The sequence below is a fragment of the Larus michahellis genome, chromosome 2 (assembly GCF_964199755.1).
Source record: "Larus michahellis chromosome 2, bLarMic1.1, whole genome shotgun sequence".
In the NCBI taxonomy this organism is placed as follows: Eukaryota; Metazoa; Chordata; class Aves; order Charadriiformes; family Laridae; genus Larus; species Larus michahellis.
In genome coordinates, this window is record NC_133897.1 from 157,442,867 (window position 1) to 157,459,407 (window position 16,541).

Consider the following 16,541-nt stretch of genomic DNA (forward strand, 5'->3'; position numbering starts at 1 on the left):
GTGCTCCTTTTCTTCCTGTTGCCATGCAGACATTCTCTCAGGTAGAACTGTCTCCTTCAGCCTTACAGCAGCAGTTGTGAACTCTTATTTTTACCCTCTTTCTTCTCACGCTGCTGTCACATTTTGCAGACATAAGTTAATACTGCTGTCACACACCAGTCTCATTTACAGAAATTATTATTTTAACTATGACCTATTTAAAAACTGTTTTAAATCGAAGTTAGATTTTAATTAGTTTGAACAGCATGTAAAAATCCAGGGCTTGTTTATAATGGAGGAATCTATACTGGCTGGAGAGTTGGAGCATGATTTCATTTTTAGTCATAATTTTAAACCTGGATTGATAATTTACGTTTAGATTTTTAAAAAGGCATATAAATTGCAAGAGTTGTAAAACAAATGTCTCTGAATTTTTAAAAACTCTTCTTATGTGTTTTCTATTCTACAGTCAGCTATCAGTTTGCATCCAGTATCTACCTTACAGTTAGATATTACTATTGCTAATATTATTATTAATATATTGCTATATTTAATTGCAGTTTATTATATATTGTTTACAATTTTTCAGGTTTCCTTTAATGTGGAGGGTAAGAAGCAAGTTGGTTTTGAGCTAAGATGTGGAAGTCCATGTAATGACCTATAATAAAAAAGCTGTTCAGGTTTTGTCAGATTTCTCAGGACGCAGTTTTGCGAGGCTCTGCATAGAAATGGATGCTCTGGAATCAGGAACTTGGGCTCAGTTGTGCAGGACACACAGCTGTCACAGCACAGAAGCAGTCAGTTGTGAAGGGGTTTGTGAGTGTCACAATGAAGGAAGATGTTTTTTAAGAAGGATTTTGAAGAAGGATTTAAAGATTTATTCCCAAGTGTCTATGAAGAGCTTTTCCACAGCAGGAGGACCAGGAGGGAGAAAGTGTGAATGCACTTGCTTTGAAAATCAAACAGGTAGTGTCAGGGACTGGCATCATCAGTTATCTACTGGTCTTTCGATGCTCTGATAGATAACAGGAAAGGTGTGGGTAGATTCCAAGGATTTTAGTTGGTGGGAAGGATGTGTACGGTGGTAACGTAGACAAGATTAATCCAGGCTGTTACACAGCACGTGTTGTCTTTGCAAAAACTGGGGACTATAGAGGAATATGTAAGCAGCTTAATTTAGCATACTAGGAAAAAAGGCCCTTTAAAGGCTAATTTTCTGATACAGCTCTATTTCTGAGGCTTTGCTGAAACTGCATTAATAACAAAGATCGGATGTATAAGAAAAGAGGAGGAAAAGAATTGCAGTTGAAAATATCCTTCTGTGTCGGATGATACGGTGCTTGGAGGGAGCCTGTATAACTGGGGAATTGAGATATCCTGGGACACCCATAGAGCAAAAAGGGTATGTTAGCATTCCAGTGTCCTGTGCAGCCTAACAGGAAGGAATCACTTGTGCGAGTACTAGGAAAGCAAATAGTGTTTGCCAAGACAAGGGAAGAGGTGCAAGCTGCCAACCACAACTGGTAACTCAAGAAGGATAAGAATGGAAGTAAGACCTGGGATTTAGTGGCTAATAACTCTATTGAGGGCTGTCTCAATAGGAAGCTGGATAAGACAAGGTCACTAATAGTGATTGAAGAATGTGATATGTGGAAAGGCTCAAGGGAGAGACTTGGCTCTAAGGCGTTTGCAGCAAAGTGCAAAGTAAAAGGCAGTTCTGCCGCAGGGCACGGTCTGGGACTGTCATACAGGTGAGGTGTTTTGCACCCACTGCAGTGTAAGGTGGGTCCTCCTGGTTTACGAGGAAATTTGGGGTGCATAGTGCGGTTGCACTCTGTTTTTTTCTGGGTAGTGCAACTCTGTACCATCACTGAATTCAGTGTTCTATGTTAAAGGTGGAGCTGACCCTGATGGAACTATTGCCATCTTGATCCCTATGTTAATACAAATATATTAATTCGGTGAGTCTAGACTGTAAGTGTCAGCCAGGATATATGTTTTTCAAGTAACATCAATTCAAATAAAGCATGAGTTTGTACTTAGAAATCTTATTGCTGTTTCCCAAAAGTTTAAAGGTTACATTTAGTCTTAATGAAGAATGCCAACATGACTCACATATTGCTGTTTTGGAGAGTATGAAGAAGAAACGCTGTCAGTGCCGAAGAACTTTTCGGGGATGAGAATTTCATCAGATGAATGAAAAAAAAATGAGAGGAGTAAAAATTGAAAAAGTCTACTTGACTTTCACTGGAGGTATAGCCAAGGAATATGGAAAACATCCCTCTGGAAAATCAGCTGATTTTAACAATACATGCTGTAAGCAGTTCTCCAAAGGATAAGTCACACTTTGTATTTAAACAGGGATCAGCTTCACAGCTGGCATAAATCAACAGTGTTTTGTAGGAGCTGGTGGAGATAACACTGAATTGTACTTGGTTTAGGATTTAGCCCTTTATTTCTACACTATGGAAAACATGAGTTTTAGTAATCTCTGTTAACCAAGCAGAGCCATACAAGAGTAAACAGGCTGTTAATCTGAAATCACCTTAAGGCCTTCTTCTGCTCCCACTGAAATCAATGTCTAAATTCCCATCAGTTTGAGTGGGATATTAAAGACCAAAAAAAATTGCTCTAATATCCATGTTAATGTATTTTCTAAATATGTGAATTAATCAGCAGCTTGGTAAACTGGTTCAACAGCCTGATGCATTTGCTGAATCAACCTTGCTAAAACAGATGAACCATCTGCCTCACAGTTTCTAACATGCTGTTAAAACAAAGCAACATTTTTATAAGAATAGTTATTTTTGCTGTTACAGGCTTCAATCTGTGCTCAGGCAAAACTACAGAGAACAAGATGCTGTGTATCTGTAGTGCACCAAAATTAGCTTGCATATAAACTATAACTGTGGCAGAACTTTAAAGTAGATAGAGAAGAAGGAATTAGTAAATTTATGTACTTGCTCCTCCTGTGTCTTGAACCATATTTTTTAGGTGTTTTCATAAATGTCTCCTAAATACTGCGGAAATTTTTGCTTTGTCATATTCATACTTCATATATTGAAAACCTACAGAGAAACAAGATGAAGACAGACTTGTGTTTGGTTGAGATCGTTAAGAAAATTCAGATGAATCCTCACGGCAAAGTTGGGCTTTCAGAAATGCTGAAGGGACTGAGGTGCTAAATATTCATTAACTTTCCTCACTTTGGTACCTTGGGAAAACCTCAGCTTTAATGCTCACATTTATTGCTGTCTTTATGAGCCGTTTTTACAGTATTGGTAGCAAGCGATCTCAATACTGGTATTGCAATAAGATCCCCTTTTGTTGCTTCTTTTTACCCCTTTGCACAGCAGTGCACAGGGGTCTTGGGGAGAAACACAAAGATGTTCAAAGTCTTGTCTCTACCATAGTGGGTAACTGGGGAAAATACAAAGAGCAGGTTTTTTTTGAAACCATGTGCAGATAAAGCATTTTACCTGAGGTGAAATGTCTCGCAGATGGGAACCCCAAGAAATGCTTTTCAGGCTGTAAACTTCGCTTTTGGGCCCGGACAATTTTGTTTCTTCACCTGGTGCTCGTTTACTTTAATCCCACTCTGTACATATGGTTCCTTTCTAAAGAGGAGAAAGAAAGCAAACAGTGTGGGCCAAAGTCCACTTCGAGCCTTCCCAAAATGAATCTTATGTGCCACAACTTGCGAGGAGTTAGTTCGGATATACCCCAGTATTCATGAAAGCAGCGTGCTTAGTTTCTTTATAGAGGTTAAACATCTCCAGCTGCATTCAAAGTAGGGAAAAGAAACGGTGGAAGGTATTAACGATTTAATTATGGGGGACACCTTAGCTACAACCACCGTATTGATATGCTGCTTTTGAACCATGGCAACCCTACCTCACCTTCAGACTGTTACTCTGGCAGAGTTTGGGGATATTTGAAACGTGCTGACAGTCATTTTCTGTTGTGCTGGCTGGGTTGAATAGGCAGTATGTGTCATAAGTATGGGTCAGCCCTCATAAATATGCCTCTCTTGGCATTTCACAATTGTCTGCAAAGGTATTGCTCAACCGGAGTCCCAGCCCTGCAGCCACAATGTGTAGAGGTGTTGAATCTCCCGGATCAGATGTGGGCCCTCAGGCAATCATGACTGCAGCAGCGCAGAGCTCCTGCTGCTGAATGATGATATCCTTTTTGACTGCCCTGGCAGAGGTTTCCAATAAAGCTGCGTTTTATTTGTGCATCAACAAATGATCCGATATTTGCTAAGGGTTTCAATCCAGCCATTGAAGAATAATAAATGACTGTTTAGGTTGAGCTGAAATTTTGCAGCCTGATCCAGTTACAGTGGTGACTCACTTAGAGTTGGTTCTCACATGATTCACAAAGTGTATGGGTGACTCAACCCACAAATTTACTTAGCTCCCATGTTATTTTCCCTCTCAGAGAAAAAAAAAAATGGTTATAATAAATAATCACAGCAAACTTTGACTTAACCCTGAGGTAAAATAAATGTGCGTGTTGAAAGGCTGCATATTTGTAAAAATAAATTATTTAGTGAGGTAAGTATGAAATAATAGGATGTAGGAATCGTTAAACAAGAAAGAAATGTGACATGCATTTTTTGTTGACTTTGTTGCATAGCAGATGTAAATAAAGGAAGAATAGTTATTTTTATCTGATGGAGATGCTCAGAGAGGCTGTTTTGACAATGTCCGTACTTATTGCTGTTGCCAGCCAATTCTTGGCATTTGTTCTCTGAAATAAATAGTTTTAGATATGTCCATGTCTGGGTCAGACGTTTTAAAGTGACGTCAATTCAAAAAGTGTGAGATACCCAGGTTCTGAAAATTGTGTCTTTGTAGGATGTCTCAGACTAATCACCCCAAGTCCTGAAGTACCTGAAGTTATCTGTCTGAAAGATCTTCACTGAGTTTCTTTACAATATCGAATTCACAGAGATAAGAAATTCTGTCCCAACAGGAGCTTTAAGATACTAAGTTTTTCTTCAAAAGATGCAGCTGCTATCAGCGTTCCGTTAGCATGTGCACAGGCACATGGCGGCAGTGTAAATACAATATAAATTACTATGCGTTTAGAGTTAGCTAGACGTCAGCATGTCCTTTTTCGGGTTGTCCCAAAAGGATGTAGATATCTAGGTAACTATATACCTCTGAGCTTCTTAACACTGCGTGACTAATCACCCTCCCTTTCATAAATGAAACAACAGAGAATCTGGAAAATGAAGAAATTCTACCATGTCAGCTGATGTGGTCATTAAAAAGGTCATTAGCAAGCAGGAATGTTTCTTTGCCTCACAAATACAGAGTGTCAATAACATCCATAAATTAAACTTTAAAAGTCCTTATTTTGTAGGGATTAAATTACAGGAAACAAATAGCGTGTGGCTTGAAAGATTAAGGTGAGAATTCGGAATTCTTTGGAAAGATAGTTCCTTTGCAGATTACATCACTGGTTTGAGGAAACCTCAACATGGTTCAGGTGCGGCAAGAAATTTCTGAGAAAGCAAGCTGCTATGGGACTGCGCTGGCAAACTTCCCAAAACCAAGGGACATAAACAATAGCCTTGAGAAAGGGTACCTAGGAACAGCAGCAGGATTAAAAACACACAGCTCAAGGACTTCTGTGCTAGAGAGAGAAGAAAGAAAAGGCTAAAATATAACTGAGGAGTGTCACGTGCTGAACCACTGCAATGCAAAGTCCAGTGCAGCATTTTTGTGGTACGCAGAATGACGCTTTTTTATCACAGAGTTTGCTGAGCAGCCACAAGCTGTTTCGGGCCTCTTTGTGGAAAGTGAACCAAATGCACATGTTAATTTGAACTTTCTCTCAGCTAAAGGAGAAGGTAGAAGGATTGCTTTGTGCTCAAAGCGCAGAACTGGGATTTATTTATTCTTGGAACTGGGATTTATTTATTCTTGGTTCTGCCACAGCCTCCTTGTGCAACCTTAGGCCAAGTTATTCATCTCTTCATGCCACAGTCTCCCCATTTGTAAAATACAGTTGATGGTACATATGTCACAATGGGCATTTGAGGCTAAATTCTTTAATGTTTGTGAAGTGTTTTGGGACATAATGCTGGGAAGGACAAATTACTAAATGCTGCAATGCTACATGCATAATTATGCTAACTAGTGCCTCTTTAGACACTGATTCTTTACTGTGTGTAGACTAATACCACAAGTTGGTCCGATTTTAGTTAATGGTACCTTTGACCTTACTGGTTCTGGGACTGGTCTGGAACAAAATAATTTATTTCCGATCCGGTGGTTATGCTAATTGATGAAATAAAAATTCCCCAGACTGCCCCTTAGAATACCCTGAGTTTACAGTTATCTTAGGCCGTGCAAGCTGGCCTTTCAAAAAACCTGATTTCTGGAGGCAAAGTCTAACTAACAGTTTATGCATGGAATACACACAGTACCAGTGAAAGAATCTACAAAAGGAAGGCTCATCCTTACAGATAGATATTGGCAGAAGTCAAAGACTGCCATGACCTGGCTCATTTCATAAGCGTTGCCCGTCAAATCTCTTTGCACATACCAGCTGTGACCCGGTGGTGTGGTGTGTTGCCATGAGCAAATATATCTTTTGATAGGTAAACCACGGGTATGTTTTTCTAAACAGTAATTTTTTTAGTGTTTCTAAATGTGTTTTCCTATCAGCACTGCTGGTAGATCATGTATGGAGTACCATTAATTATCACGTATGACATGTTTGTTCTGCTTCTCATTGCTGACCTCCCATGTAAATGCCCATGTGGTTCTTTGCTGCTACGGGACTGTCACAGCAGATGCTTTTGCTTTTTCTATTGCTGTAAACAAGCTGTTGTGACTGATACTTCTTTTCACCATATGTCCTGAACACTCCCAGTTCATAGTTATATGTCATTTCCAGGATGCTTTGTAGGGTGTGTATGCCTCCACCCCATTTCAAAATCAATGTAACTCTCAATGGATTGACTAATGACTGCAAGGTGTTACTTCGCATGCTGGTTTTGGCTGACAGTGCTACTAAACCAACAGTTGTTTGCATAACATGTCTTTCATTGTTGCCATGTGAAGTAACTCTTACGGACGGATTGAACATGCCAGTGGCCTCAGGTTTGCTAGGAAGCATTTATCTGACATGCTGCTGAGACCAAAGAGAAGTGTGACCCCAACTTGCTGCCCTGAATATTGGTTAATTTGCCCTGTCCCTTAGCCGTATCCTATGTTTGTATTGTCCTTGTACGTTTTGTTGCGCTGATCTCATCTTCGCTACATCCATCATGAATCTGCAGAGTAGGAGTGGGTGGTGAGAACTAACGAAAACTGTAATGTACCTGTAAGGGTGTTGTGCTGATGCAGTGTGTCAGATGTTGCAATTCTGTCCCACTGTGAGGAATTAGGACTGATGTCACATTTTCTTTCATTTGTTATCGTTTATGTTGTTGGGTTAGACCATTCTCAACCCTCTTCATGGAATAGGATATGCAGCACCAAAGAGAAATTACTTGTGAACAGCAAATGTATTTACTTGTTATTACAGTGGGTGGCCATGCCTTATTCACCTGTGACGCGTTGACCTTCCAGAAGGTCTACCTGGCATTTCAGTAATAGCATACATAATGGTACAGTATTGAGTGTGGTCAGGAATGGTGTCTCTACTAATCATTTTAATGAAAGCAATCATCTGGAGGTGAACAGAAACTGAATTTAAATTGTAAACGTGAAAGAAGTTAAACTACAGGAAAGAGCATTCTTTGAGTATCTCTCTCATCTGACTCCTTAAGTTTCTATACGAGATGGTTGTCTGCCTATGTCATATGTACTGCATTGCTGCACTATCTGCGTAACTTAATGTGTTGCTGTTGGGAAAATAGCTGGTGTGAAAGACTTTTTTTTTTTCTTGATAACTGGCGGAATTGTTCATGTTGCCTTTAGCTCTTACTTTGTTAGCTATATGGCAGCAGGCTGTGTGATCATAGTTCCATACACAAGGGAGGGGTTTGTATAATTGTTCTCTAGAGGTTAATACGGATGTCTACATGCAAATTTTTGTAGCTCCACAGTGACAGGGGCAAAGCTTATTCGTGTGCATATAATGCAGCTTCTCAAATATCCGTCCTTTTTGCTAACGTAACAGTATAAGTTACAGTTCCTGCTCAAATGGGTCGAGTCCTTTAATTTTGGAAGTTGGAGTTGAGAGAACCACTGTTAGAACTAACATTGGCTGTGCCCTTCTCTTCACCTCTCACTCTGAGGGTATGGTTGAAGATGCTACGTTGCTGAATTTCTGTACTCAAATCTTCCATGACTTAAGAAAAAAATAAAAAGAGCCTGATGTAACTATATCAATGTATAACATAGTCCCTGCGGAGAGGAAAAGATTATTGACATTGTCTTTGCTACATATGGATGTCTGGAATGAATGTCCACATAATTTACTCTTTGTGTGAGTATCAGCAACTTTGAAGCACTTGGTTTTTTTTAGTATACACAGCTGGATCTTCTATGTCGTGTCTGGCCATAGTGCTCTCATTTGTGGTCTTAGATGAGGGGTTGTTATTTGGGCTATGCTTGTGAGTGTGGGCCTGTGTTTGTACATTCTTTTTATGTTAAAGAGAGAATGTCTGTACAAACAGCCTGCTGGAGTTGTTGCAGAAAGGAGTATGTTTGCACTACATGTTGTCCAAATCAAATCATTATTTTATAATGTGTTGGATTTTAAATGTATTTTGGTTTAGTAGCCACTTTCTTATGCTTGCATACGCCTAATGGCCAAGTTTCTTCTCCAGTGTTGGTTTTGACTGTGATAGGCATTCTTTCGCAGCAGTTTGCTGTCATACTGACGCAGGCAAATCATTTGAGCGTGTACGATTGCCCCAATTCCCCCAGGCAGAGGGTGTTCTGTTTTCCTTTGTTCCTGTCGTGGTTTTGGCCAAATGGGCCAATGGCTGGCGACAGATGCTCCCCCCCAGCCTCTCGTGCACGGAGAGGAGGAGGAGAGATAAAGAGATTTACGAGTTTAGAAGAAACTAAACTACTTTAATGAAATATTAATAATAAAATAAAAAGGAAAATAATGAAATAGATACAGAATATACAAAACCGTATCAAGCTCCCAGGATGACGTCACCGGCAGGCACTGGCGAAGTCCCAGACTGGACTCAGCGACGGGTGGGAACTGGATTCCACAGCTGGAGTCAGGAACACATGGAGCGGGATCAAAGGCGGATGAACAGACAGGGTCCTCCTTGGACATCGGCCACTGAAGAAAGAGATCTAAGCCTTTGATCCCTCAGCTTTTATACTGAGCATGGGGCAGATGGGATGGAATACCCCTGCTGGTCAATTTTGGGTCACCTGTCCTGTCCGCTCCTCCCTGCAGGTGGGATCCCTCTGCGCTTTTCCGCTTCCGACCCTCCAATGGGGCAAATAACGAAATTAGCTGACCTTGGTTGTTACAGCAATAAATATAAGCAAGAGCCTTTCTGCGTATTGTTCCTTGGCACAAAGTGTCTTATCGCTCTGAACGAACCGTTTTAGACACAACACACTGTTAATTTCAGAGAGTTAGAAGAGGCCTAGCTAAGAAATAAAAATTACTGAACAGAAAGTTGGTTCTGTTTTACCTCAAACCAGGACAGCTCCATTTGTCAAATTTCATAGGATGAGGACTGTGTGGTGCTGCTTGGCTTCGTGCAGCAGCCTGAGCGTCTCCGATGACGTGCTGTTGGTCTTTCATAGTCACTGTGCGCCTTGGGTACCAAGGTATTCCTGAGGCTTTCCCACTCGCACTTTGGTGTTGTGGTAGGTGATCTTTTCTCTCCGGGTGCCTTTGAAGACTGCATGCTATCGCCTGGCAGTGCACAGTGTTTTCTTCTTGCCACAACTCACACCTGCCTCGTGTCAAAGTGCCAAACTGGCTTTACTCTTGGAAGGAGTAATAGTTCTATGGATTGCTTTGCTTTGATTAAAAGGAAAGTAAAGCTTTCTTGGTTATGTAGCATTCTGTATATCTGCAAAGTCCATTTTTACATGAACATTTATTGTTTCTTTGGCTCCTGAAATGAAATATGTTCTGTAGGATTTCCAAGGTCTCTGTAAACTCTGAAACCTGTGAGTGATTTGATGAAGTTGACCATTTTTTTCTCAGTAGGCCCTTTTTCTGTCTTTCACAATGAATAGTAGGGCGGTCTGGTGAGGGGCAGAATTTAATCTGCGTGGCAGAGGAAGAGTGGCAGAAATGGTGCTTACCTCCTTTTTTGGCGTGTTTTGCCGTATGTTTAGGATAGAAATAGCCTTTGTCTGGTTCAGAAAATACTTAGCATTAAGGATTTGACAGAGGTCCACCTTCTTTCGGAGTTTGTGCTGCTGCTGATCATCATTGCATAGCCTAGTCCCCACCACCTGTAGGCTAGTTCTTATGAAGACCTGTCAAAGGTACAGTTCCCTAGAATGTAACGTTTGCTTGAGGAACAGAAGGGAAAATTCTAATTATTGGGTTTTGGGGGGTTCCCAAAGTGCTTTTTGGCTTTTTGCATTCTTGGAGTATCTTAATTTTGCTTATGTGATAACTTCCCGTTTATTTACAGTCATTTATTCTTCAGATCTTTCTAGATGCAATTACTGTAAGCAAATGCTTTTCAAGAAACTGTGTTTTTGCCGGTCTATACGGCATAATGCTTCTTGTTCACACAGCACAAATAAATTGAGGTGGTTTCCTTTATGTTAGCTATCTGTACGGCTTTTGCTGGTGTTATCACACTGATCATCCATGCAGATGATAAACTTCTGTAAAGCTGATTCAAAAATGATGAGAGAGTGGAGGTTTTTAGAAAACTCTTTTAGGAGTTATTTCTGGGTTTCAGTCATCTCACTTTTTGGAGAGAGTCGTATTCTTTGGTTTCATTCACGTTCAGTGTTATGCTGGTTGCTGTTAACATGTTGACCTTTACCACTCATGGAAGTGAATTTGACTGCAGAGGTTCAGTTTTTCCTGTTGTTAGTGTGAGAAGCACCCTGTATACAGCAACTGAGTTAAATGACACTGAAACCCCAGATTTTATAGTTGCTTTTGCTGAAGTAAGTAATAACCTGGAGGTTATGGTTTCAGAGCAGGAAACCCAATTGGAGTCAAAAGAAACTGAGATTATGCTTACGAATTTTTGCGTGACGTCTTTTGCTTTGTATTAAAATACGTGTCATAATAAATAGCATTCTATTTCTTATTCCTTACAGATAAAACGAGAAAAACCAGAAAATATACCAGATCTAAAATATTTAGTAAATGAAAAATTTACTGCACTGGAGAGCAAGAACACGGACTCAGATTTGCAAAAGAATGAAAAATATATATATTTTAAGGATCAAGTTAAAGAGATGAGAAAACAATGTAAGTCTTATTTTTAAAAAAATAGATTTTTTGCATGCTAAATGGTAAGATGTGACTAACCGCCCTAAAATATAGAACGGCCAATTATGGCTTAAACTGAGGTGAGTGTTTGTATTTAAAACCTTATTTAAACTGATATCTGTGTAGAAAAAAAGGCAGTGTAATTACCATGGTAGTTTTACTTAGGCTCACACAGTTCCTGCTGTGTTTGAATACAAATATAATGAAAGTCTTGCTTCACATCCTTTTTTTGTAAGGTGGGCTTTTTCATTTGAAGACTTTTTCAATTTTTTTCTTAATTGATAGGATCTTCTGAAAGGATTAGGTAAGCTGTTTTCATTTGTCACTTAAACAAATTGCTCCTGTTTCACAACTTAGGATGTGTTGCAACTCTAAGAAGACCTTTGCTTTAATCGTAGAACTATATTGTTGGAAAATGCTTACTGTGTGTGTTCTCAGGTTTACAGCTTCTATGCACGCACCATGTAACTCTTCAACTTATTAAAATCCTTTTTTCTTAATTCACATGATTTATCAAGTGTTAAAATTTTAAGTAATTTGTGCTTGAATTGCCAGAAAAGTTGGAGAGCGAACAGTTCTACTTTTTATGCAACACAACAAAATTGTATGCTTTTATTGCCCTGCACCTATTAAAATATCACTGTGATTACTGTTGCCGGGAAAGTTCATGGGCTCTAACACTATTTGTGTTGCTCTTCCCCAATCATGATTATGTTTTGAAATAATATTATTCTGCTTGCTGTCCCTTGACCCCTGTACCTATTCCCTCCTACCCTGCATTTTGATTTCAACATGAACTGGTATCTCAGGAACTTCAGGAGTCATAGATTAATGATTTATACCACTTGAAAATGATATTCTGGATGCTCTTCTGTAGCTCTCCTTGAGTTCTGTTGTTTTGGAGCCCTATCCAAAACCCGCTGAAACTAGCGGAAAGAATTTTGCCGCTGACTTCACTGGACTTTGGATTACTTCCCTATAGAGATTTATGAAGTGTGAGGACATGCTTGACAAGGTGAATTTTAGATCTGATATCTCAAGGCTCCGTAGTATTAGAGCTTGAGGGCTTAATATATTTGTTTCCCATCTTTATGGTTTTTAAGATTTTGGATTTGAGTATTAGCACTGATCTCTGAGTTTAATAGGCTCTTGGCACTACTCTAAGAATGAAAATACCAAGTTGCAGACCACAAAACAGTGTAATTTTTACTCCCTACATAACCATAAAATTGTTACTGCCCCACCATTATGTTGTAATTCCTAATTTCCAGGTGTTTGTAACTGAGAAGATAAAATCTTGATAACTGACTTGGGATTTACTTTCCACCCTGTAATTGCCTGAGGAAGGGGTGTATGCCCTAGTAATACATTCGGCTCAGGCTGCGGGGCTGAGTTCTAACTGGCACACCGGTTGAAAAAAACCCAAATTAAATAAACACAAGAAGAGTTATTCTTCAAGAAAAATAAATAATTAAAAAATATAAGGACTTAATTCTGCTTCTAAGAAATCCAGATTTGTCTTATTAGCCACTTGGAATTTTGTTCTGCTTGTGCATAGAGGTCAGACTGTGCCCAAAACAAAACGCATGATGATGTTGGATGGACTGCTGCGTTCAGTACATGGACTATTGATCAGCTGGGTCAGCTTGGGTTTTGTAGAATTCATGATGTTTTTGATGAGGTAAATCCATCACATTTGCTCCTATTGCAGCATTTAATGCAATTTAAAAGGTTGAAGGGAAAATCGTTAGCTTTCACAGTCTTGGATGCAATGTAATGATCGTGTATTCAAATAAATGGTCTGGTTCAGCTCACCTTCTTTTGGAATGGGGAACTAAATGCCACCTCCGGTCTTCAGATAGGAAAGAGGTGGGAAATTCAAAGTTAAATCTTTCAAAGCAAGCACAGTTCTGCTGCCTTAAACTTGCATTAGTGCGGTCTCTTCTGCCTAAATAATCTGTTGATCCACCATAAAGTCCCTTTCCTACTTTACTTTCCTCTTCAAAAGGCTCTTTTACCAGGAAGACTCACAGAAATTCTTGAGTAATAGTGGGTGACTGAAGATCAGTGGAGTCTGTTCGTATTCCCGTATGTAAATTCGCTTCTATATGACACAGTGACCTGTAACCAGTAAGACGCTCCAGTTTCTCTATTTATTGTAGTTATGCGATCTTCTTGCCATTACCCTTACCCTCCCTCTCTCCTTTTGTGTGGTTTTCTCACTCACAGCTAGCCTTTAAGCACACCCGCATAATTGAATATCACAAATTTATTCACAAGCTTAAAAATGGCAGATACCCACATTTGTACAGAATCAGGGCCTCTGGTCTTAACATCTTTGTGAGAGGCTAAACTGACGCACGTACTCCGTCTTGTACAAAAAGGCCTCTTCTCATCGTTGGGCTCCATGTAGTAAATCTCTGTGCTGAGATCTATAATTGAGCAGTGACATTATCTGAAATACCACATATGCTATGTAGAAAGTAGTGTTACTGTAGGGAAAGAGTGGGCTCAGAGGCAGGAATTGCTGGGTTGCAATACCAGCAGAACTGAAGATTCATGAAATCTGTAGAAGACATCTACTAGTTTCAAAAAACTGGTGATTTACATGCTATGACACTGGGTGTACATGTTGGTTTATTTTTCTTTTATAAGGAGAACATTAAGGTCACCCTGTTAAATATTCAGCAGCCATGCTCAAGTCATCTGTGTATTCTTTAGCTTCTCCTGTGTGAATTCTGATTTCAAAAGCATGAATCCTACAATACGGGTCCCGTAATAGAGCATATTATATCGTGTCTGCAAATTTTGGGACACCTACTTGATGTGAGTTACATATATCAATAACTTGATCAATCAGCTACCTGGTTAATATTTTGTTTTCAACTATTAGTCTTGCCGGTTTGGGCACAACTGAGTGTGTAACTCCTGGCCTGTTTCAAGCACATATCTACAGTACGGTCCAATTTTTAGCTCTTTCCTGGGATTTGGTTTTATTGCTAAATCAGACAAAATACCAAAACTCCAGCCAAGTTTTCACAGAGGAGCTTTCCTGGAGTTTTCTTTTGTCCCAGCCTTTTCTATCTCAAAGGAGCAGATGGAGTAGATGCTAAAATGATTTGCCTTCCACGATGAGTTACCATTAATCATTACATCTCTTTTATGCAGAGTTGACATTTGACATTTGTATTCTAGAATAGCTGAACAAGAAGATGTTATATTCTCACATTGTCTTCCTACTTAGAAATTAGCTAGGATTTGAAGGAGAAAAACTTTCTTGACACAAAGTATTTAGGTACGGTGTGGAGTGTGAAGCAGTTAATGATAACCGTATTTTAACAGAAAATTAAGAAAGCTAATACCTTTTCTCTCTTGATACTTGCTGCCACGGTGATGAAAGGGAGCTGCATGGTTGTTCACTTGCCACCTGACAGGTGACACGCAGTGTGGCAGGTAGTTCTAATACACAGGGAGGAGAAAGACGAAAGGAGAGAAAGGAGAAAATCACCTTCAGATTGTCGTCTTCTCTAGGCAGTTCTGCAGGAAGGAGACCTTCTTAGCTTTGAACTTCAGCAGCAGCTAAGGTGCAGAAATGAGATTGAGAAAGTGCATCTCTGTGGCAGTAAGGATGATACCGTGCCTCAGAGCAGTTTCTGTTCTGCTCGTCTTTCAGACAGTTTGCAGGCATTTTCCCTCAATCTGTGAGTCCTTATTATGCAGCTACTTTTGCTGGATTTGTGCAAAATGATGCGAAATCTCCACCTCTGATGATATGTGTCAAAACACTGTCAGACAGGTTTTATGTGAACAGCAAGTGATTTTTCTGAAGTCTGTTTTCAGAACTATCTTACATTCCTAAATTCCCACTTCTTACTTTTAATGGCAAACATTTTCCTTTTTCTCCTCAAACCTGCTTAGAATGTAAGCAGTAGAAAAGAAGTGTTATTTTTTTTTATTTTTTTTCTTAACCATTTCTTATACCCCAAAATGACTACATTATCTTTTCCAAATAGTTGAGCACTTGGAAGGATACTCACTAAATCTGATAATATTAGAAAGTTCTAAATAATTGCATGTGTGGTTTGTAAGAAGAATTTTTTATGACCTTAACCCTTAACCCTATGACCTAACACTCCTTACGCATAAGGGTCCTGGACCTGCACAGTGCTTAGTGATGTCCTTTTGATTATGTGAAATGCTTAAGCAGGTTGCTTAAATTAAATTGCATGAGTAGATCCTTTGAAATGAGTGAGATTGCTGGCATGTTTCACTTCCTTATTGGAGCGTAACCACAGTACAGAACCTTGTAGGACTGAGCCCATAGGAACTAAGTCATGATTACTGCAGGAATTGGAACTTTGCATTTTGTATCTTCTGTAAATTTAAAATCCCACCTTCTGTTTAAAGTTGTATTACCAAGTCTTTTTATTTCATGCCAGTGTATATATATCAAAGGCATCTTCTGGCACAGAGTATGAGAATTTGGGCTTCGCAAAATGAAAGAAAGAGCTGTCTTTAATCTCTACGTATCAGTTTAAGTTTCTAATACTCTGTGAAAAGAGCTAATCAGAAGGTATAATCTCCACTCCTGTGACCCGAGCTGCCACTGCTGTATTTGCTGAAGGTTATTTAGTTTCACATTTGGTGCACAAAGGATGACAGGTTTCATAGCCCTTTTATAGCAGCTGATAACATGCACTTTGGAATCCTTGATAACCGTGGTCTGTACGAACACTCAACAGATGTGTGCTTTGGTAGTCATTTTGTAGAAAGTGCTAAGATTCGAGTGAATGAAAATATTGCTGGTTATGCCAAACTATTTAAGGAGTGAATTTGGCAAATGTAAGAAAGATTTTTTTTTTTGATAGGGAACAAATAATTTTGAGATGCAATAGTAGTTTAGGCAACTTTTTGTCACAGGAAACCAGTCATTGTAATGTAGTTTGGAAGGCAGCAGCGCTGCGGTTGTAAAGCTCATCCTCGCCTTCTCCTTTGAAGAAAAAAAGTCTCAGGCCTCAGAGGTTTTGAAAGGAGAAAGTATGTATCATGGTTTAACATTTTGCTAGGAGAGGTTCATAGTCATTATCAATAAGCAAATACTTGCAGAAGAGAAGTTTTTAAAATTAATATTTAATGTTCATTGT

At 39.4% G+C, this 16,541-nt stretch overlaps 1 protein-coding gene across 1 annotated transcript in view; it reads left to right on the top strand.

Annotated features, from left to right (window-relative positions):
- Positions 1-16,541, top strand: part of NSMCE2 (NSE2 SUMO ligase component of SMC5/6 complex) — a 132,721-nt gene that overhangs the window by 50,847 nt on the left and 65,333 nt on the right. The window contains exon 4 of the mRNA XM_074577817.1: positions 11,223-11,376. Coding sequence (XP_074433918.1) covers positions 11,223-11,376 — 154 coding nt within the window. The remainder of the gene's footprint in view (positions 1-11,222; positions 11,377-16,541) is intronic.